Source organism: Diuraphis noxia, unplaced genomic scaffold, assembly GCF_037042655.1.
Source record: "Diuraphis noxia isolate RWA-SAM2 unplaced genomic scaffold, SU_Dnox_SAM2 contig0004, whole genome shotgun sequence".
Classification (NCBI taxonomy): Eukaryota; Metazoa; Arthropoda; class Insecta; order Hemiptera; family Aphididae; genus Diuraphis; species Diuraphis noxia.
In genome coordinates, this window is record NW_028301714.1 from 47,422,217 (window position 1) to 47,445,681 (window position 23,465).

The 23,465-nt window shown below is 29.1% G+C and overlaps 3 protein-coding genes across 7 annotated transcripts; all 3 read left to right on the plus strand.

Moving 5' to 3' along the window:
- Nucleotides 1–263: 263 nt before the first annotated feature.
- On the plus strand, nt 264–12,899 carry Dus1 (Dihydrouridine synthase 1). Of its 4 annotated transcripts, none has more exons than XM_089227776.1 (11): nt 264–411; nt 7,238–7,477; nt 7,991–8,150; nt 8,273–8,468; nt 9,275–9,523; nt 9,592–9,737; nt 9,809–9,930; nt 10,009–10,158; nt 10,247–10,373; nt 10,670–10,728; nt 12,848–12,899. In XM_089227776.1, the coding sequence occupies exons 2-10, from the start codon at nt 7,256–7,258 to the stop codon at nt 10,711–10,713; spliced, it is 1,416 nt and encodes a 471-aa protein (XP_089083902.1). In that variant the 5' UTR covers nt 264–411; nt 7,238–7,255; the 3' UTR covers nt 10,714–10,728; nt 12,848–12,899. The 4 variants fall into 4 exon arrangements, with proteins under 4 accessions (XP_089083902.1, XP_089083900.1, XP_089083901.1 ...); XM_089227774.1 differs by lacking the exon at nt 12,848–12,899 and adding an exon at nt 10,942–11,288; XM_089227775.1 differs by lacking the exon at nt 12,848–12,899 and adding an exon at nt 10,945–11,288.
- On the plus strand, nt 2,374–6,052 carry LOC107164858 (uncharacterized). Its single transcript, XM_015512834.2, has one exon. The coding sequence runs from the start codon at nt 2,787–2,789 to the stop codon at nt 4,530–4,532; it is 1,746 nt and encodes a 581-aa protein (XP_015368320.2). The 5' UTR covers nt 2,374–2,786; the 3' UTR covers nt 4,533–6,052.
- On the plus strand, nt 12,854–23,388 carry Gapvd1 (GTPase activating protein and VPS9 domains 1). Of its 2 annotated transcripts, XM_015512833.2 has the most exons (24): nt 12,854–12,978; nt 13,148–13,324; nt 13,381–13,613; nt 13,730–13,897; nt 14,555–14,774; nt 14,849–15,208; nt 15,262–15,430; nt 17,021–17,311; nt 17,465–17,623; nt 17,684–17,836; nt 18,248–18,408; nt 18,482–18,591; nt 18,731–18,810; nt 19,047–19,336; nt 19,404–19,750; nt 19,816–19,898; nt 19,986–20,233; nt 20,325–20,467; nt 20,556–20,669; nt 20,743–20,954; nt 22,096–22,210; nt 22,291–22,363; nt 22,426–22,629; nt 22,701–23,388. In XM_015512833.2, exons 1-24 carry the CDS (start codon nt 12,868–12,870, stop codon nt 22,830–22,832), a joined length of 4,353 nt encoding a protein of 1,450 aa, XP_015368319.2. In that variant the 5' UTR covers nt 12,854–12,867; the 3' UTR covers nt 22,833–23,388. The 2 variants fall into 2 exon arrangements, 1 of the variants encoding a protein (XP_015368319.2); XR_016191759.1 differs by lacking the exons at nt 22,291–22,363; nt 22,426–22,629; nt 22,701–23,388 and having other exon boundaries at nt 20,743–21,042.
- Nucleotides 23,389–23,465: the final 77 nt, after the last annotated feature.

The window sequence follows — 23,465 nt, forward strand, 5'->3', positions numbered from 1 at the left end:
CTAAAGTTTGCATGGTTCTATTTTTAATCATTAATGGTACGTAAATAAAAGCTTGAAAATCGCTGGGTTAAATAATTATAATTTATAATCAGTTGAATTTTTAAGTGTTAAGCATGTTTTGAACCACTGGTTTAAATAAGTTTCTGTTATCAGTTTATCACTGTTATCACTTATCATACGATTATATTGTGATAATGTGATTATATGAACGCGAAACTTCATGTCAATGTAATCGTGTACAACTACTTGATTATTAGTAAATGAAATGTGTAAAAGTTTTTATGTAATAAAATCAATCAATATTGTTGATTAATAAAGTTACATTCTTTCATATTTATTTTTATTTTAAAGTTATTTTTGGTTTTTAAAATAAATGTTTTCAGAAGATTCATGACTGATAGCAAGCTAAAAGTATGTATGCTAAAATATGAATAATACTTTTATACTTATTTTATTTATCTATAAGGCATAATTCATAATATGTGCTCTAAAAAACTTTATAAACAGCAATAAAATAGAATAGTTAAAACGTTTTTTAGAGCGAAGATTTGTGATTTTTGTTATCTAAACCAATGGCAATTTAGTTTTTTGTGTTACCTTCTCAGTTTGCGATTGTAATTACACTTATTTATTATTAATTCATTATAATTTAAATTAAGTAAAAAAACTATATTTTAACTTCCTATTATTGTATTTTCTTTAACAAATAGATAATTTTATTGTATAGTGGCTTACAAACTATAAATTAATTATATGTATTATCTATAACAACAAAACAAAACAGTTGTATTAAAACCTTTAATGCAAATAATTAATGTGTTGTTAACTAACTAACTAACGGTTGTTAGTTAGTCTTCAAAGTTCAAATATTGGCATTTAAGATTAAATATATTTTTATGATATATTTGTATAATGCAGATGATAATTAGCCACTGATACTTGAAAGTATTCAAATTAGGACTGATCTATTAAGAATTTTTGTAATACTTTTAATAATTAATAGCCTATATTCTATATGTGAAATGTGAATGATGTCTTCCTTACAATAGTAAGCAGTAGGTACTTTGAACTTACAAATTGGTGCCTTCTAATTTAGATCCCAATGGGTACTTTTCTGTTATCCCTACTACTGCGGCGACTCTCAATTCTATTATCTAGACTACCTCGCTGATGCCACCACTACTAAATTCTGTTATTTCGACTACTATAGTACTAACTATCCAGATAGTTCCATATTTTAATACATAATATACATCATGAATTGCCATTTATGTAATAATATGTATATTAGTATAACGTTTATTATTAGCTATCACATAAATTATCACAGCAGTGGAGAGTTATAGTATAAAACCACGATTTAAGATAGTACTAACTTAAATTGTGTATAAAACAAAAAGTCATCAAAATTATCAATTAAACGTCAAGCGGTAGTAGGGATAACAGAAAAGTACCTCCAAATGTTTAAATTATAAATGTTTCGTAAAATGTGAGAAGTCAGAAGATCCTCTATCTTAGGATTTGTGGTTTGTCTCAGATAAGAAATAAGAAATGAGTAGAATATAAACCAAGTTAATTTTAATTTGTCATTTAGCATTAGATCTAACGGTGCATTACATTATTTTTTATTTAATTTTCATTCAAAAAATATTTAATATAAAGTATAAGACTGGATGGTAAACGACTAGTGGAATAAGGTGTACAAATATTAGGAAATACCTTGAAGTACAGTAGTACACATTATTGGAAATTTGGTGTACAAAAAATTGACTAGTGGTTACGCTAAGTATATTCATATTTAAGCTCAATGTCTGACACTCTGACATAGTGATTTTCTTAACTTTTTTGTAAACTGAATGGTCTGAATATCTTATTAAAACTGACCTAATCCATAAGTTATTATTGTACTACTATATGGGTTAAAGGTTATATTAATGACTTGATTTGCAAAAGTAAAAAATTATTGTAAGTATATTTGTATTCCTTCTATGAAGTGTCAGGAAGTCGGCACTCGTTTCGTGCACTCAATACAATTTTGTTCGTCCACGTGGAAAGTCAACGAAAGTAGTACACTAGTGGCGCGCTACTTCATTATTATACACTCATTAGGCAACCCTAATGGGGTTTAAAATTTTTTTTTTCTTCTCTTTATTCCTCGTACGTCTAAGCGAGTATAATGTAGCGCTACACACTTTCACTGTCTACCAATCGTTGTTGATTGATTGATTATTCGCAGACGGAATTGGGTTTTCAGAGTAGGTTGTGGTATGTGCATTAAGTCTGTGAACGCGTCATAATGAGCCGACGTCCAAATGAAACCTTCGGCCCTCATCGCACTCTGTCGGTGACGACGGTAGTTAATGCGGTGTGGATGCGCGAGGGTGACTACAAACTAATCGATACGGCGTGACGCGGCACGCTCGAAGGGGAACCGCTAACGCCGTTAAACGCGGGCGGCGAACGGGTGGCCCCGGCGTGGTGTAGGCGCGCACATTCCTCCGTCGTTTCGCGCCCCTCATCGGACCGTCGTCGCGTCTCCCTCGCCAGTACCAATCGTCCCGCTATCGTCCATCGACGTCCGCCATGCGTCATCCGTCGCGAGTCTTTTATTGTCGTCTCCGCCGTTTCTGTTACCGCGTTATTCTATACCAACTCGATTGACGACTTCGAGACACCGACCGGAAGCGTACTCTCAGTCATATTATACGCAATCGTTTCATCCCCACCGCCATTGGTCGTGCTGGTGTCGCCGTTGAGCGTCGGAATTGTGCGATGCGCGACGGACCATGACACTGTGCCACAGCGAGACAAGGAGAAAACAGCGGCGGGTCCACGGACTTCAAATGCCATGGCACCCGCAGCAAGTAGCTGGTTGGCTGGTGCTGGCCATGTTCGGTGCCTGTTCGTTCGGCGTCCTGTTGCCCGGCCTCCGGCCTGACGTCTATCCAGTCGCGCTGTTTGTGCTGGGCAGCCTGTTCTTCTTACACGTCGTGTCGCACGTGGCTGCGCTGCTCATCGATCCCGCGGACCCACAGCTCCGTGCTCTCAGAGGCGACGGAGAATCGAAGAGGAAGTCCGTCCCGGAGCTCGACAAGACCAAACACGCGCACGTCATCGAGAACGGCAAATGTCACCTGTGCAATATATACACGTCCAGCCATCGGACCAAACATTGCGGATCGTGCAATAAGTGCGTGGAGAAGTTTGACCACCATTGCAAATGGCTGAACCACTGTATCGGCGCTAGAAATTACGTGGCGTTCATCGTGAGCGTCGTGTCTGCTGTGCTCGCGTGCTTGGTGATCGTGCTGGTGTCGTCCGCTGAGCTGGTCATCTACAACGCGGACCCGGTACACGTCGAGCACTACTTGCGGCCGATGTTCGGCAGTAATCAAACCATCCAGGTGAACCAGTTATTCAGCGTCAGTCGACTTTCGGTTGACCGGAACGTGTTCGTGGCTGTCGCGTCTGCCCAATGCGCCTTGGCCCTGGTCGCCATGGTGCTGCTGCTGCATCTGTGCGTGTTTCACGTGTACATATCCGCGCTGGGCATCACCACGTACGAGTACATCCGAAACTACAGGAGATATCCAGAGTTCGATTCCAGGAACGGTGCGGCTACGTTGTCGTCGTCGTCGTCCGTGTCAGACAACCACATCGCGATGTCTTTGGGGTCCTGTAAAAACGCTGCGGGCCGGAAGTCCGCTTTGGCCAAAGTGTACGCTTCAGCGTGTTGTTACGGCGCGGTGACCGCAGGTCGGCACAAGCGGCCGTCATGCGGCATCCACTCGAACTTTAACGGCGCAGGCCGGAACGACCAGGATGGCGCTAGCCACGACGACATGACTGTTGAGACGATTGAATCGTACGGTCGTAGTGGCTCCAGTAGACTGCTGAACCCGAAAGACTTGGAGCGGACAAGACCAGAGGACCGTGATCAGCAGAGCACACAGCCAAAATGTCGGTACTGTCTGGAGAAAAACAGGATCCGGGGTGATGGTGCACGGTTCTTCGTGTTGGGCAAACGCCGAAAAGGGTTTTGTTGCTGCTTCCAGAAACCCGAGCCGGTATTTGGTCGGACTGCTGCAGTTACCGCTGCGGCCGCCCACCACGTCAAGGTTCCGCCATCGCCGTTCGCCGTTCGCCGGAACCGTGTCATACCCACCGACAGTGGTCAGTTATCGTTGGTTGTCGACGAGTGGAAATCGTTCAACTCGGGCTCACTTCCGGCCCTGCCACACGCGGCCGGCCACCGTCAGATGCAGAAGATCACGCTCAAGGAGCTAGGCCAGGTGTTGGCATTCGTCGAACAACAGCCTTCGAAAACTAAGCGACGCAAGATTGGCAGCGGAAACGGGCAGATAAAACACTCGAAATCTTCGTCCAACCTGTCACCGATTCACGAGTCGGGACTGTCCAATCCGTCGACGCCACAACTGAAAAACCGTTGTCCGCAGACCAGGCCGTGTAGTTGGCTGTCGTCGTCGTCACCGCCGTCTTCCTCCCCGCACAGCACTTCCAAAAGCGCGTAATTTGTGTGTGGGTTTTCCATATCTCCACCCCTTTCTCCTCCCCTAAGACCCTTTTGATGTGTATACACGTGCAGCAATTCGAATTTCATTTTAACCGCCGGCTGATAAACCGACAAAATATCTTATGAACGACGGCGTTTGGTAATCAAAAATGTAAACAATAATATTATATAATTTTACAACCGTAGGTATAGCCGTGTCCAACCCACTGAACTGAATACAGTACATTATATATATTAAGTTCAATGTTCCTCAATTCCGTATATAGTTGCAAATCGCAAGGGGGATCAGGGGACGTAGCTCCCAAACGTCCCATCAGCCCCTCAAAATATAGTTTTTTTGTTATGTAGGATCGAAGTTATGCGTGTCGGAATCCGAAAGCTCTTCCGGTTTATCCGTATTTGAAATATTATGTATGTATGAATACCCTTTTTAATTTAACACTACCGAATGACGAAAAATATACTGTCTGGATAAGCTAAAATGTCACGAGTCACTAAAGAACACTTGAGGAAAATGTATTTTTATATTTTTCATTTTCTTTTAAGTTATGAATTTATAATAACAAAAACATTAATTAGTTTAATATGTTTATACTTCTCATAGTATATAAATATAAAAACTGAAAAACTTATAAACTTATTATATTCAGTTTTACATGGAAAATTATTTTTTTTTAATTATTATTCTAAACTTAAAACATTTGACCATTATGACATTACGATTGATATAAGTTTGTGGTTGTTTCATGAGCAAGAATATCGTTAATATGAAATGTATTTTTTTTTTTTTTGAAAAATTATTTAGACATGAAATTCGTGTACTCCTAAATGAGGGGAATCTTAGAGTTTTTAATTTGGTTCAACTTCATTTTTAATTATTGACCTACTGCATTTTATAGCGTATATCGATGTTATACTAATATAAGTAACTGTGCGAAATCCAGAGGACTGAAGAGGTATAAACCTCAAATAATCGTATTAAAAAAATTTGGATTTTATCGTTTTTTTTTTCTTTATACACTTACCTATAACCTATATAACTTAAATAGGTACCTATATAATATATTATACCTAAATGTTTAACTCAAACTGTTATACCTCCATTTATGACTAATGACTATCAACTACCAATATGTTTTTATTATCACATGTGATTGGGGTTTTTGAAAATCTCAACAAATAATTGATACTCATTCAAACCAAAAATGATTTTAGCAATGATAAAATAAAAACCTATTCCCAAGCACGCGATATTATATAATATTCGTTATAGTGTGATATATAGGTACCTACCTACTATAAGTCGTCTTTTCTTGTTGTACTATATTAATATTTTAAAAATTTTTCATTTTTATAAATACATTTGAAATTTTAATATATTTAGAAAACTATTGTTTATAATCATTTTTATTTTGTGAAAACCAAATGTTTGAAGTGTCGTGGTTTAGTTTTAAATTTTATTAGAAAATAAAGTGTTTGTGAAATTTGTGAAAATTAAATATATTTTTTCAAAGTATATGTTATACACTGTTTATTTAATTGGAAAATCATTAGTTGATGTTGAATGTTCAATATATTACATATATTTAATATGTTGAATTTAATATCATTTTCTACGGCCTTCAGTATAATTTTACAATTATTATCTAATAATATGTTTTTAAAAATAATGGAAAAGTCCACTATAATTCCATTATGTTTTAATTTATATTTTCAACAAAGTTTTTGAGAGTAAGACATCTTATTATGTCTGTTTCATATTCAAAATTATTTATACTGAGAACATTTGTATTTAAAATTTACTAATTATTACTAATATCAAGATATTATAATTATTAGTCTTATTAGTAATAACTAATTACAATGTAAATATTTATCAATAACCTAATAAGTTTTTCTATGTACCTACACATTAAGTTGTATTCTTGTAGATGAAGAAACAAAAGAATTACCTATACAGTATAATATTATGTAATTACGAATTTGTGATAATTATAGTCCAAAGCATACAAAAGTTTTTACTTCATTTAACTCTAAGTCATAATTTATTTAATTACCTAAATTTAAAATCTTTTACCCATTCATTTTTTCTCAATTATTAATGAGAAAAATTAAAATCAATCCTACAATTAATAAATTTGATTAGTTTTCTTTTTATTTGATAAAAATGCGTTTGTGGACTTGTAATATTTTCCATAAAATTAAGTAACATCTAAAAAACTTTTATTATAAATTGGTACGAGTTAACCATGGTTTAAATTTTAAATATTAGTATTATTTGTAGTGTTAATGAATATTTTTCTTATGATCAGACTTTTAACCACTTGTTTGTCTGTAAAGTCTGTAAACATGCCTAATAGTTTTCTATTTTACCATTTTGAAAGTCAAATAATTTATAATATTTACCCATAATTTTGTTTTTCAAACATAATATGTACCATATAAATATAATATTGTATTATCAGATCAATATCTGTTTATTTATTTTTGCATAATAAAAATGGTGTCCATATAAATTATAAGTTATGGTTTTAATTTATTTTGGATTATATGGATTACAGTATCTATTGAAATGTCAATAAATACATGATAAAATATTATACATCCAACAAATTGTTATTTTATACATCCTTTAAATTATAATACTGTTATCCATTTGCTGAATTTTTAGTATAATAATTTTACAATTAAATTAATTTTTAGGTATAATTAACTGGAAATATGGAGGTAAAAGAAAATGTATGGGAACGGCTTGGAAAACCAAAGTATGTACTAGCCCCTATGGTTGAACAGAGTGAACTACCTTGGCGGATGTTATCACGTAAACACGGTGTTCAATTATGTTTTGCACCTATGTTACACAGTCAGAATTTTGTTCAAGATCGTAAATATCGGAAAGAATTTTTTACTACTTGCCCTGAAGACCGGCCATTAGTTGTTCAGGTACAACTATAAAAACATAATATTATGTTTATTTAATAGTTTTAAAAGGGCTACTCTGCATGGTATGTCTCCATCTTATAATAAAATTGTACAACAAAGCAAATTATTATTGAGCAATGAGCAGAACCAACTTTGTGTTCTTAGCTTTAATATTAAAGTGACCTTTCATTGAACTTAAACGTAAGAATACATTGAAGTTTTTAAATTATTATTTTTTTACTATATTTACTATATTTCAATTTTTAAGCAAAATATGAGAAGATATTATATAAAATATTACAATAAAAAATGTTTATAAAACTTAAGTATTTAAAAATTAACATATCTAAAAAACTAATGTCATTTTTCATATGTTTTTAGATTGATAGTAGGTTAAGTTCTCTCTAATATTAAAGATAATGAAACATTAACTCTGCCAAAAAATATATTGTACATTGTCATTGTATATAGAGACAACAATTGCAGGAGTGGTGTTTGCATTAAATAAGTTTTTTCAAATATTGTTTTTATTAGTTCTGTGGTAATGATCCAAAAATAATACTAGAAGCTGGAAAATTAGTTGAAAATAGTTGCGATGTAATAGATCTTAACTTGGGTTGTCCACAAGCCATTGCTAAGCGTGGATTTTATGGTTCTTTTCTCCAAGATGAATGGAAACTTATATTTGAAATTGGTAAGTAGGTTCTATTATTTTTGCTTTAATAATAATATAAGTATGATGGTAATATGTTCAGTATCCAATTCAGCTAAACACAAAAAATATGTTATTGATATTTAAGCTTGTTTAAATTTCAGTTAAAACATTGCGAGACAATCTTACAGTACCAGTTTCGTGTAAAATACGTATTTTTGAAGATTTAACAAAAACTATTTCATATGCTAAAATGTTAGAAGAAGCAGGTTGTCAAATGCTAACTGTTCATGGTAGGACTAGAGATCAAAAAGGAAGATTAACAGGAATAGCTGATTGGAATCAAATAAAAGCTGTTAAGTAAGTTAAAAAAATCCAAAATATATTCAATATGTAACTATTATAACTTATTCTTTCTTTTAGAGAATCATATCTTACATTTATTTTGTTTTTATTGACTAATATTTTAATAATTATACTTATTCCTAACAAATTATGACTATTGTCAAAGTAATTCTCATGTATGAAGACCATATTATATGTATGTTTTTGCATATATTTTTTCGAATTATACAGATTTAATTAAGTAAAATTTCTTGGTGTATTTTTCTACATAGAAGTAGCGTACAATAGTTTTTAAACCATAAAAATAATGATTCAATGTTAAAGAATATTTGGTAAGATATTATATATTTCAGAAATGTATTGGTATTTTTTTAAGTATCAACATATTTTTATTTTTAATCATCATTGAAATTAACATAAAAAATTTGAATTTTATAAATTATTTTACAAATTATAAGATTTTAAACCATGAATTTATTAATTTTACAGTGATCTGTATTTTTAGTTTTTGTTTTTTTGTCTGAAGACACATTTTTAATATAAAAAAATGCTCTGATCATCTTTTTCGATACAGGTTCTTGTAGAAAACTGGATCTGGTTAGTACTTTAGAGAGATGAAAATTGAAAATGTTCAATACTTTTTAAATTAATAAGGAAAAATAAAGAATAAAATAATAAAATTGTATACGAACATGTGTTAAAATTTTAATATAATGATTAATGACATATTAAAATAATTGTTTGGAAACTATCTCTAATTTTTTTTCTATAAGTTTTGAAGTCAAAAGCTTAAAAATGTAATCATTATATTTATTTTTCAGGGAAAATGTAACAATTCCTGTCTTAGCCAATGGCAATATTCTTATATATCAAGATATTGAAAGGTGTTTAAAGGAAACTTTGTGCGAAGGTGTTATGTCTGCTGAAGGACATCTTCATAATCCATATATTTTTGACAACCAATCACCTCCTGTTTGGGAACCAGCACTTGAGTACTTAGATCTTAGCCAACAATATCCTTGTCCACTTTCAAATACAAGAGGTCACTTATTTAAACTTTGCTACCATGTGTATGTGATTAAAATAATGATTTTAAATTATAATGTGATTATAATTATTTTATATTTTGTAATTTCAGATTCAGCCTCCCCGAAAATGAATCAATTAGAGAAATATTAGCAAAAGGTCAAAACCGTAATGATTTTAGAAATGCCATCATGCAATTAAAAGAAAAGTATTTACCATATCACATGGGCCAATTACCATGGAACAACAATCAAAATGGTATTCTACTAATTATTTTGCTTTAATCTTATGAACAAATTACATCCTTACAGTTTTTAATATGTTTATAGATTATAACTTAACTTTACCGCCTTGGTTGTGTCAACCGATGATTCGTGTTATACAAAAAAGTAATTTAGTTGAACTTGAAACTAATGAAGAACTAAATAAATCAAAAACTGATGAAAAAGAAGTAAGGCATTTTATTGTTAAACATAATATTTAATATATATTATGTTAACTTTTTTTTTAAATTGTTTCATTCAAATAGAATTTAAAGAGAGGTATTGATGATGAAGACTGTATTGACCCACTAAAATTGTCAAAAAAAAAATTAAAACAGTTAAGTAAATTAAAAAACAAAGAAATCCGGTGTCAAAGAATACTTGAAGAATTATGTTCTGAATGTCGAAATCCAAAGGTACCTACAGTTTCTGAAGTGTTATTTTAAATTGTGCCTAACCTTAACTAAATAATATATAGTTGTTAATTTTATGTTTACTGTCAAGGGCTTGAAATGTGAGTATAAACTTTGTAAAAAATGTTGTCGAAGTAAATGTTATTTGGAAATTGCTGATTGTCTTGGTCATCGGATATTAATTAAGACAAAGAAAAAATTATCTCGTCACAAAGAAGGTATTTAATATTTATATTGAATAAAATAATACAAATTGTATGATAATTTATCCATCTAACTAGAAAAACTATATTTTCATTTTTAACAAATTTTAAATTTAAATTTATCATTTTAAAATTACTTAAGTTTTTATATTTTTTTGAAATTGTGTAAACTAACATGTGAATACGATACATTACTAATAATCAAAATTATAATTATAATTTTATTTAATATAAGTTATTATGACATGTTAGATGTAATGTAAATCATTTTAATTATTAATATCCAATATTTTTATTGTATCAATTTTCAGAAAAAGATCTCAGCGGTAATCAAATATACACTGATGTTTCATGAAACCCCAAATTAAAAGTATGTTACAATGATAAAGTGTTAACATTTTTTATAAATGTTTTATTAATTCTAACAATAGTAAAAATAATATTTGTTAATTGTTATTTTAATTACGGTAATTATAAGTTAATAAAAAATAAATAATATGTTTTATTTATATTTATTCTACTATGGATTGGTCTAATTTGCTGAACTCTGTTGATACGCTGATTTACTGTACTGGGGCTATAGCAGCTGTAGCATAGACAAATCAAATCCAAATGTGCTGAAACTCCACAATGGCCATTATAACACCTCCATACAACTTTCTACCAAATTATAAGTTGTTCCGTTGAATATCATATCCAGGTTACCTGTTGCAGAAATATCAAGAACTTAAACACATTACTAATAATTATAAAATTTTGTACACAACAAGGGTTGTACTGTATTTAAATATCATAAAAATTTCTAGTGTCTACCACGGAAATCGGATCTGTTATAACCTTATAAGTTATAACTTATAAATGCAGTTTAGTAATTGCACCTAAATGTAAATCAGTACTTACTTGCAATATAATAAAAACCCTGTATGTTTATGTTGCATTAAAACATTTCTAGGACATATACTAAATTAAGACAACGTTTTACTCTAGACAGTGACTTGGAACAGTTTATCCACTTCCCTGAAATTATGATTAAGATTAAGGATTTGTCATAAAAAACATTTTTTTTAAATTTACTTTTAATTATATTTCAATATTTCTTGCACAATCACTAAAATAAAGCAACGTTCTACACTAGAAAGTGACTTAGGATCCATCATCCATCCATATACCTTGATGGTTGATTCAGATGGATTTCTTATTGTGGAAGATGGTGAACGGCGGTTAGAATGAATTTTTTCACCTGGAATTCAACGGTTGTAAATATTGACAATAAATTCACATATTATATTGTGTTTGAGGCTGTACCTTCTTAAAGGGATGGTCAAGAAATCAAATCCCTCGGCCCTCGTCACCCAAAAAATTTGTTCTATGTAAGGTCTAGATGGTATTGGCAATTATAATATTTTTAAAGACAACGTCACTACGACAGTGTATTAAATATATTTATTTATTATAAAAACCAAGCAGGCGCCTTGCCGTTTTCAAGTATTTCACGGTTGGTTGAGAATCGTCACAAGATGGCGCCACGGAATCGCACAACCCATCCATCTTAACTTTATTATAGATAGCGCTATGCGTAGTCCATTCATATTTTTACGACAACAACCTTAAACATACAATTATTATTGTCAGTCCAACAACAATAATAATCGTATCGCTCGTTATCTTCACTATAGTAGTAGTAAACTATAATAGTAAGTAATGGTGTAGTCGCGAAAACTAAGCAGCTGCAGATGTATACTGTACTCGGTAGAACTTTAACCAGAAGTATTTCAAAGCTTAAAGTATAGGCCACGGTATTGCGTTTTCCGTCCTACTTCCGTCAGTGCCGCTTTAAACGTGTTTGCTTTTCTTAACTCTCCGTTATCAGTTCCATATTAATTGAGTCGTACTCGGACTGCGACGTTATTGTTTGATTTTATATTTCATACTATTTAGCCGATTTATTATTTACATTTTATTAAATATTTTCGTTTTCATTTGCAAATTGCAAATTGCGCTGTTGAATCGAAAACGACCCCGAACTGTCATGTAGTACAGACCGGAACTACAAATCGAAGAAGAATTGTTTTCTGAACAAAATCGGAACCAATTATACTTTAATATTATTATTTTCATTATTGTTTTTCGATTGATCGGTATGATTATAATGGAATACCTGTTGTGAAATAATAATGTTTTAACTGTCTGTAGCTCATGACCAAGAAGTAATAAAAAAAAGTAATAATAATTTTATAATAATGATAAAACAAAATGACACTAAACAAATACATATCTTTGACGTTTGACATTGTGTAATTTAAAATAATTAGTAAAATGTTTTAATAAACCCCCTCCCTTCATTAATCACAAGGTACCCGATTGTGATTGTTTCTTGTTAAATGAAAGTTTTAAAAATAAGTCATCTTCCAATTTTGATAATGCCCTTAGGATAGGATCCACCATTCGCTTATCATTAAAAATAATTAATTGTGTGTTTCCATCTTCAGAAAAGAAAACCAGAGTAATAATGGAAGAACAAACTTTATTGCAAGATCTAATGGAACTAGCCACGCACATGCGACAAGAACGACTCTTCACTCAATACGAGATAAACAATTTGCAAACACTTAATGAACAGGTGAACGTTTATCAATTACTGTAATTGTCAAGTATTCACTCTTTCCAAGTTAAATGTGTTGTTGCTTAAAGTCTTATATTGTTACATTTTGTTTATTCATGTGATCACATAACTGAACTATTATGAACAACTTTTATTGGTTTAAAATTGTAATTTTTTTTTTCAACAGGTAAATAGTATATCGAATAGATTGGCTCAAGAAGCTTGGATAACAACTCAACAACGTATAAATCTGAACAAATTAGTCTTGTCAAATCCAGATTGTACCCCCGCTGATTGTTGTGAAATCGCTCAACATCTGGATGATACGCATTTTGTCGAAGTGCATGAGTCAATTGGCTACAATGTAAGTCTGTATTTATACATCAAATAAACTAAAAAAGTAATGCTCTTTTTTTATAGAATGCGCAAGGGTTTGGTGTTCTAGTGCAAAAGTTGCGTAAAAATCCAAAACTTCTAGCAAGCTGTTTAGCTGCTGGAGACCGATTATTTACTAACAAAATGCCAGATGTTGTCAATTGCACTTTATCTGGAGTGTTTGGATCTTGTTTGATGGCTGAGGATAATGTTTTAATATTAAAATTACTCAGACATTTAGCTGTGTTACAGTTAATACCTGCAGATAACCCTCGCAGGTTTGCCCTTTTGATAAAGTAGAATAATATATTATATGATTGTGTATTATTATATCTATGTTAGGTATGATAACAATTAAAATTAAGAAATAATAATAAATGCCTAAATATTTTAGAGTATTAAGTCACGGATCATGTGCTTTTTCAAGATTGTATTCTGCATTCCACGGAAGTTTATTTTCTGCAAAATTATTTTTGACTGCTGCTTTTCATGATCCCATTATGCAGTTGTTAAAAGATGAGGAAAAGTACCTCGATATTGACCCAGATAAAGCACAATTAAGGTAAATAAATCATCAAATTGATTTACATATCAAATATATTGATATTAATCTGCTTGTAAATTTTAAAAATCTAGTATTCTATAGTAAATCTAATTGAAACTAAGGTTACAAAAAAAACTATTCAATTTAATTATTTAATATTATAACCGCCCTATTTTCCTGCTCCAACAATATAAAAACGCCTATAAATATAACATAATTATTAAATATCATTCAATACTTATTATTTCAAAAAGTATAAATGTTTTAAAAAAAAATAAATTTTAATTTGTTCTTATTCATTAAAATACAAAATTTTGTAATTTAAAAAAATTATTAACTAAGTGATCCTGGTAATAAATATTTAAAAATAACATTTTTTAATGCAAAAAACATAGTTTTGTGATTGCTTAAACCCAAGTAAAAAAAAAAGAACATTAATACTTGTGTAATGAGTATCCTGCTTTAAATATATATATATATTATATTATAAAATATTTATTATGAATGCAACATATAAATAAATATATTGATTTTCCTAGATTGTATTATACATATCGAAATAATTTTAAAATATTTTAATAATTTGTTGTTAGTATATAAAATACAATTAAGCACCTAAATAATGCTTTAAATATTTATTTTTATCATACATATTATATTAATTTAAAATTTTAGATTTTCTAATCTTAGAACATGCAATCGTGAACAAAGTTCTGAATATAATTTAAAACTTCAAAACTATAGAAAATCTATTGTAGAACAACTGGTAGCAATTGCTTCAAAATTCATTAATAGCCTCAATGAAAACCTTTACTGTTTTCCAAGCTCAGTGTGTTGGCTTGTGAGGCAAATTCATTCTTTATTAACTGCTGGAAGTACTTTGACTGAAAAACAAGTATTATATATTTTGCATTTATTATTTAACTTGGATGTATTGGTAAATTCTAATGTATTGCTATTTAATTTTAGATTTATGGTATTTGTGTAAATCTAGTTTTCACATATTTTATTTGTCCAGCAATCGTAAACCCCGAACCACATGGAATTACTGATGCTGATATTACTCAAATTGCACGTTATAATCTTATTCAAGTAGCCAATATAATTCAAATGTTGGCCATGTACAAATATGAACCAATTGATAATAAAGTTCAAGACTTGTATCAGCATTTCAATAAGGATTGCATTTCTAGCTTAATGGAAGCTCTATTAAAAACGTCATCACGAAATTCTTTGAATGATGAAAATCTTACTGTAAATTCTAATGTTAAATTGGAAAACATAATTAGATCCGTTGCATTATTTACTGAAGACGAACTTCAAACTTTTGTAAGCATTTTAAGTCAACTATAGCTATAAGTACTTAATAATTGCAATTTTAGGTTAATTTCCTGAATGTGGTTTCAAATGATGGAACATTGAGCGAGTCAGATAAAAAAGAACTGGCTGATTTATTGATGAATATGCCAATAATGTGGCCTGATAATAATTCAAATGATAAATTTCAATTACCTATTGAACAAAAAAAGCCAGGAATCCTTAGTAAAACTGGTAAGAAATCTATTTTTCGTTTTTTATATTTTCTGTTTGCATATTAAATTATTCCACTGTAAATATGCACTAAACTTTACAGATTCTCTGTAACAAACTTATTGATTCTAAAAATAAATATATATATATTATATATTATATCAATAAATATATGTATTTACCATATACATACTAGTAAACTAAATTTAACTTATAATTATCTTTTAAGTCAAGGTTACCAAGCTTATTAACAGTATCTACAAAGATTATAGTTAAAATACTTTAAATTAATTATACTACAAAAATGTATGTTAATTTATGTTTAAATACAAACAAATTATTGGCACTTCTATATTATATTATCTATATTATAAACTATAATATTTTAAGTGGTGTTATTGATTCTAAAATGATGATAAATTTTAATTGGTTTTATATGAAATATTCGGCATAGAAAAATCTCATTTCAAGCGGCACTAATTTAGTTAATCACCTATCACCATCATTTTAAATTTAACAATTTATTATATCATCCAGAATTTTTTAGTGTATTATATTTATTTTTATATTATTAGCAAAGTGACGCAGAGTGATGAATGAATTTATTTTACAACTATTTGTGTTATTTTCTTTTTCTATTTTTGTGTCTGTACATGATAAGTAGTCAAAATAATGCTTTGATCTTCAACTTCGCTACCTTTTCTGGTGGGAAAGTGTATTTAATTTTGTATTCAAGTAGTCAAAATTAAAATTTCTCATTAATTTTTAAAAACATAAATAAGAAACAAAAAAAAAATTAAGGAAAAACAATAATTTTAAACCAAATTAACTCCAACAAAATTAATTTTATTATTTTTATTTTATGATGATTTGCTTTTATAGAGGAAGCTCTGCTCCTGCTAGGCCCTGTGTAGATGAACCTATTGCACTGCCCTTGTGCTGGTCCTACTCATAGATGTTTCTACATTCTAAAACAAAAAAGGTTTACCAGAAATCAAATTAATTTTTTATGAGCGTTTTACTCTCAAATTTTCACTACATTAGATATTCACTTGTAAATTAATGATTTCTCATTGAACCATTTTTTATTTTTGTTGTAATTTGAAAGTGAATTACTGTAGATGTAAATTTTTTTTTACATTGCAAAATATTATACTATATTCAAATATGAACATAGGCTATAGCAGCCCACTAGACATTATCCTGGCTTCCTAGTGACCTAGTCTGCCACTAGTTTTATTCATTATTTATATTTTCTAAAATGTATGCTACTCTAAAAATGTACTTACTTTCTTTTGTTAATCATTTTATTTATTTAAACAATACATCAATGTGATATATTTGTATAGTTTAAAAAAATAAATACATTCATCACTTCGTTCAGTATCTAAAAGAATTAATACCTTTTATTCAATCTTTTATTTCTTTGGTAGTACTGTTAATTTTACTATACTTATTAATATTATTTAATTTTTTTAATATGAACTGCCACTCACATCACAGTCATAGTTGTTTTAATAATTAAACCAATATTATTTGATATTTTTAAATTGTATAAATCATTATTATTATTGGAGAATAAATAAATATATTTTTTTTTTCATATTTTAGCTGCTTCGTCTCTTGGAAAAGTACTACCAAATACAAATATTTTAAATTTTTCTAATTCAGAAGGTTTTAATGATGATGATGATAAATGTAAAAAAGATTTTGATCAAAAAGTCCTTATTGTTCCATTTGAGAGTACATTTAACTCGGGCATTGGTTTGTTACCTGAGCATAAGGTTTTAGAAATTGAAAAATCAAACATTGAAGATGATGGCGAGCAAAACAATAAATTATATGAAATTGTAAAGAAAAAAGAAAAACCTTTACATTCTGTGTCCCATGAAGGTTCTATTGGTAAGAATCAATAATCAACTAATATATATATATAATAATCAATAACTAATCAACAGTTTTCAGTATCATAAAAACAATGAATTTTGTTGAAAACCACATTTATTTTATAACAACTTAATATATGTATTTTATTTTGTATATTTAACTTAAAAGTGGACACTGGAAATACTAGCGATTATTTAGAAGTTGTCTCAGAAGCTGCATCTAACCACAGTGTTCCATCATCTGTGGAACTTGACCAGGATCAAAATGATAATTTATCAGACATGATTTCTGCAAATGTATCAGGGCGAGGAACACCAAATATATCAGGTTAACTTTGTTTTTACTTTAATATAAAACATTTTAAGTTGTATTTATTTATTTAATTAGGGCGTGATACTCCATCATCACAAGTTACAGAAAATGAAGATATAGTTAATGGTCCTCCAACACCATCTGCTCGTATAAATTCATCAGCAAAACAATGTAAATTTGATCTAGATGATAAATTTGGCAAATTTGAAATAAAATCTAAGATGCAAGGTAAATATATTATTGATGAATACTTAAATACTTTTAAATTATTTGTATATTAATTATGATATCTTATTGGAGTTGCAATTTAAAGAAAACATGTTCAAAGCTATAAATTATAAACTCATATCATTAAAAAAATTACAGAAACATATTCTATTATAATAAAAATTGTCCTAGGACCTTGGTATAAGTTGAAATATAGATTAATATTTGATCACGTCAAAAATCGTAAAACTTTAATTAAATAGATTTCATTATATATGTGCTATTAGTAGTTTTTTTTTATAATACTTTTTTTTAAATTATTGAAAAAATGAATAGCTAAACATTTTTATTAAAGTATTTAGGTTGAAAGAATATTAAATAATAAATATTAAATTCTAATCTTGATGGCATTTTACTTTTAAAAATATCAAGGGATGGGACGTGATGAAACCACATCATCCATGGTATCAGACACGTGGAGTATGGATGTTTTAGCAAGTGATAATGAAATACTCGATCAATCTGATAGATCTCAAATTAGTGTTCAACTTCCACCACCACCACAATCACAAGTCATTCCAAATAATCAACAAGTTAATAATTTTTATCTATCTTAAATGTTTTCTAATTTAACTTTATTACTAACCAAGCAATAATTAATACTAGATATTGGATATTAATGAAACTGCGTCTGAAGCCTGGAGTACAGATGTTTTTGCTTCTGACACTGATCGATTAGCTGAAGTTGATACTGATGATACAGCTAGTGTTGCAAGGTAAAGATTTTTAAGTTTTAAGTTTTACCTAATTGTTTTATTTTATAGATCTGTTAAAGTTTTTTTCCATTTTATTAATATATACATCTTTAATTTTAGTGATATTAAAATTTGACATGATGTTTGTTTTTAATTTTAGATCTGACGATATGTTAAGATATGAGTTAGAAAGCCGAGGTGAAATGGATGGAACTGATGATTCTTCAATTTATCATTACTGTAAATATCAAGTTTAAATATTTTTTTTTTTATCATATTTTTTTTTTTTTATAATAATACATTTTTTATTTGACCCAAAAAAAGAATACAGCTTAAAGTTTTACAAACTATTTACTGTTCAAAAATTTTATATAATATTAATGATGATTATTTTAGATAAATATTTATTATTTTTTACTTAAATAGTAAAATTAACTGTTATATTTTATTAAATTTATTTTAATACTTATTTCTAGCGCCAAATGTATTTAGACCTTTAGTAGAAATTCAACAAGAGAGTATTTTACGGTCGGAAAACGCGTCGTCGTTTAACAATAGAGTACAAAGACGAAAAGTGTCTGACAGTAGTGCTGAATCAAATACTAACAAATTTATTGGTTCTCCTGATGATGTTCCATCTACTAGAATTGAAACCGGCTTAAATGTATCAAGGTCTGCATTTTCTATGGTGTCCACTTCTTGTGAACAAACGCCTTCTGGACCACCCAAACTCTCTCATAGACCACAGCCATCCTCTAGTCAAGAAGTAATCCTTATTTTGAAAATTGATGATGTTCGATTAAAAATACTCATTTTTTGATTTCTGATCTTAGGCTTCAGTCGATGATGGTGATACAAATATGGCCTTGCATATGAGTTCCTGTAGTTTAGCATCTACTAGTAGTAGCAGTGGCAGCAGTCTAGGAGCTAAACACAAACCTATGCTAATTAATGGTTCAGTTTTAACTATGAAAACTAATACAAATTCAATGTCAATTAATACAAAAATGGGAAATAGTGGAAATTTAATCACGAAAAGCATTAGTTTTGATAAAACAGCAGAACGTGGTGATAGAGAAGTATATGAAGACGATACTAAAAATAAAAAAGGATTTTTCAAAAACTTCAAAATTTCTTTTAAAAATCGACGCGGAAAATGGTACAGAAATGATGAATTAGGGTAAATTTTGTTATACTTGATAATATATTCTATAAAGAGAATGCTGATACTGTTATTATTTATAGGTATGATCCATTACAAGGCTGTAGTAATAGTAGTGGAAATGAATTAATGTTGAATAATAATTTATCCGAAAATCTTCTTGATGGTTCGTTTATTATTATTTTCAGTTTTAACTATCTATTATGTAATATTATTATTGTTATGTTTTATAATTTTATTTACTATCAAACAGAATCTTCTGAAGACATATTAGCCAAGTACCGTAAAAAGCCCAGCAATATATTGAGTATAAATGAAAAAAATTCTAATCAAAAATCAGGAACAGCAAAGAATGATGAAGATTCTATGTTAGAGTTAAACCAAAATATTGATTTTGAAAAATATTCATTTGATGATGCTAAAAAGAAATTGCGACTTGTGTTAAGTACTGTTGACATACAATATGTACCCTGGTGTAATGAAACTGAGTCTAAACCTATGGTAAAGTTACATCAACATAAAAAATTAAATAATTCATTAGATTAGTTTATTCAAACGATCAATTTTTTTATAAATCTACTGTTTGAAATAGTTAAATACATGGCGAGATAAGGATAATGAAATTGTTGGCTTATTACAATACCAACTGGCAGAAGCTACCAATCTTAACGATCATTTTATATCAGCTAGACTTCACGAAACAATCAGGTGTATGAAGATGTTTGATACTCACAGGTAAGACATAGCAGAAAATGACATTTTAAGAATGCACAGATCGTAATTTATAGTTTATTTACTTATTACTTTATGTATTGTTTTTCAGTTGTCAAAAATTAATTGGTGCATTAAAAGAGGACTATAAATCTAGAGCACCCTATATTACATATCTTGTGAAGTGTAGAAAAACCTTATTAACTAGTATAGCCCAGTTAAACAGGTACTTAACCATTAAATTCTATGTTGTTGAATGTGCATGTAATTGTTTCTCTCTTTTATGAATTTGTTTTAAGACTATTGGAACAAATCAAATGTGATCGTGAAGTGTGCCACCAATTTTTGATTACCAAATGTGTACAGATATTTCTGGAACAAAACAATCAATTGATTTTGGAATTTATTGATGAATTTGAACAAAGCAAATTAGCTGATGAAAAAAATCAAAATCTTAATAGATTTTTGTCAACACTTGAAATTGAAATGAAACGCAATAATATTTGGAAAAGTAATCAATTTCTCTAATTTATCAAACTACAAGAAAATATAAGATTCTGAGCGGAGTGGAGGGATGGATGTATTGATTTTACAATGATGTGTGTTTTATTTTTGTTTGTCATCACCTTTTTAGACAGTAATAATCTTTTGATTTTCTTCAACAGCATCTTTTTTAGAGGGAAAGTAAATATAGTTGTTATTTTAGGAGGTCAAAAATTCCTTAAAGTATCAAAAAGTGTTAGAAAAACAAAAAAGAAAACTAAGGTTTTTACCTAAAACAAGTTTAAAAAAATAATAAATTGATTATAAAATTCTATAAATGTCAATAAAAATGTATTTGTTGAGTAAAAGTTTGAATATATAATACACTGTTCAATATAAGTTATTATAAAAATATTTGGTATATATTTAAGATCCATAGGAAGCACAAAAATGTTCAAATTATTTTGTAGTTGAAAATTATAGTCGTAAAAATTTTATTGCTAGGAATTAAAATTTAAAACAAATATTCTCTTAAATAGTTCATACTGTAATCAAAAGATTTAAAAATAATTATTCTCAGTTGTGTTTTACAGATATTGTAAATTCATAGTTAGATGAAGTTACATATTAAAACCAAGAATCACAATTTTAGTGGCCTCCGCAGCCGAGGCTTATTTCTAATAAAAAAAAAAAAAAAAAACAATTTTAGTTATTTTGTTATGATATAAAAATATTATTTGTGAGTACTTGAGACTTTTAAATTACATTATTATATTGCATGTATACTGTGTACACACAATGATATTTTCAAATGCAATTTTTTGGAAAAAATTAATTATACCTACAGTTGTACCAATTCCTGACAATAAAATAAGTTATATTAATCACGATAATATCATAAAATTTACTTAATAATTATACAGGCTCACAGACTGTCTTAGTTTAGGATCATTTTGGTTACAATGATTATTGAATTTAAATTTAACACATCCATTACAGTGACTCTCTTGACACCTATGAAGTACTGCAGAGTTTTACCCATGTATCTGCTTTTTGTTTTACTTGTTTCTGATTGTGTATCATTATACAATTTGAATATATTATGTTAAACTTCATAATAATTTTATTAGATATTTCTTAATGCCAATTTTTGGTAACAAATGTTACAGATGCTAGCTATGATCAAATTGATGATGCAAAATTGACAATTGAACGAGCAATTATTAGTAAAGTGTACACATTAGCAATGTACCCTAATGGTGATGCAGATTTTTATAGGGATCAGTAAGAGAAATATATTGTTTTAATTGTATTAATATTCAGTAAAAAATATTAAACATCAATGTTCTATTATGTAATTTTAGAGTTTTACGAGAGCATATGTCTAATTTGTCCAAGAATTTAGTCCCTACTCACAACGATTTACGTATTCCGAAAGTAGGTAGTCATTTATCAAGAAATACAATTATTAAAAATAAAATTACAATAAATTGTTTTAGGAATTTCATTTTGAATGCCCTTGGCCTTCTGCTCAAGCTGAGATTTCAGCTATTTCAGCATATAAGACACCAAAAGACAAATTGCAATGTGTTTTTCGGTGTACTACAACCCTTTTAAATCTGATGTCAATGGCCGGTGAACATGGTAATATGCATCCAGCTGCAGATGATATTGTACCAGTCCTCGTTTATGTGCTCATTAAAGTATTAACTGTTAAAATTATTAATCAATACCTTGATATTTTAAAATGTATGGTATTTTTTTCCTCCCTTAGGCAAATCCTCCATCATTGTTATCTACTGTTCAGTACATAAATAGCTTTTATGGTGATCGTCTGGAAGGCGAAGAACATTATTGGTGGATACAATTTTGTGCAGCGATTGAATTTATTAAAACAATGAACTAAAAATAAGTTTTACCTTGGTTTGTATGTGTGGCTATATAATATACATATATAAATTTATATTTTATGTATCTTATGTATTTTATGTATATTTTTACTTTTATTATATGTCGTTTTTAGTTAATTATCATCTTGGTATTTTAATAGGTATTCAGTTATTTGAAAAAAAATACCAATATCTCATATTATTTAATTTGTCATTTTATTCTAATAATATACTCAGAACTATTTATACTAGTTTATTTGATGATATTATTTCTTCGATGTCTAAATCATATATATTTGTAGTTTATGAAATATTTTTATCCAATATTTATATTTTTTCATTTACGTAACTTGTCTCCTAAACTGTTATTATATTCAACTTTATGAATTAAAATGTTTATTTAATTTTACTGAAATTATTATTGTATACAAATTTTATTTAATATCATAATATTAATTAAAAAAAAATAAAATATATATTGTAAAACTCTTTTAATAGATAATATTACTGCTATACTATAAAAATATAATATTATTTCAATTATACTGATACATTCATCGTTTATACAATAATTGTTTTTTTTTTTTTAACTCATCTATTTAAAACCAGTAATTAAGTAAATTATTTCTTCTAATCAGAAGACTATATTT

Coding starts and splice junctions, on each gene's coding strand:
- LOC107164858 (XM_015512834.2), top strand. CDS start 2,787: ATGACACTGTGCCACAGCGAGACAAGGAGAAAACAGCGGCGGGTCCAC.
- Gapvd1 (XM_015512833.2), top strand. CDS start 12,868: ATGGAAGAACAAACTTTATTGCAAGATCTAATGGAACTAGCCACGCAC. Junction 19,899..19,985: donor ATCCGAAAATCTTCTTGATG/GTTCGTTTATTA, acceptor ACTATCAAACAG/AATCTTCTGAAGACATATTA. Junction 22,364..22,425: donor ACGATTTACGTATTCCGAAA/GTAGGTAGTCAT, acceptor AAATTGTTTTAG/GAATTTCATTTTGAATGCCC.
- Dus1 (XM_089227776.1), top strand. CDS start 7,256: ATGGAGGTAAAAGAAAATGTATGGGAACGGCTTGGAAAACCAAAGTAT. Junction 7,478..7,990: donor ACCGGCCATTAGTTGTTCAG/GTACAACTATAA, acceptor TGTTTTTATTAG/TTCTGTGGTAATGATCCAAA. Junction 10,374..10,669: donor ATTATCTCGTCACAAAGAAG/GTATTTAATATT, acceptor ATCAATTTTCAG/AAAAAGATCTCAGCGGTAAT.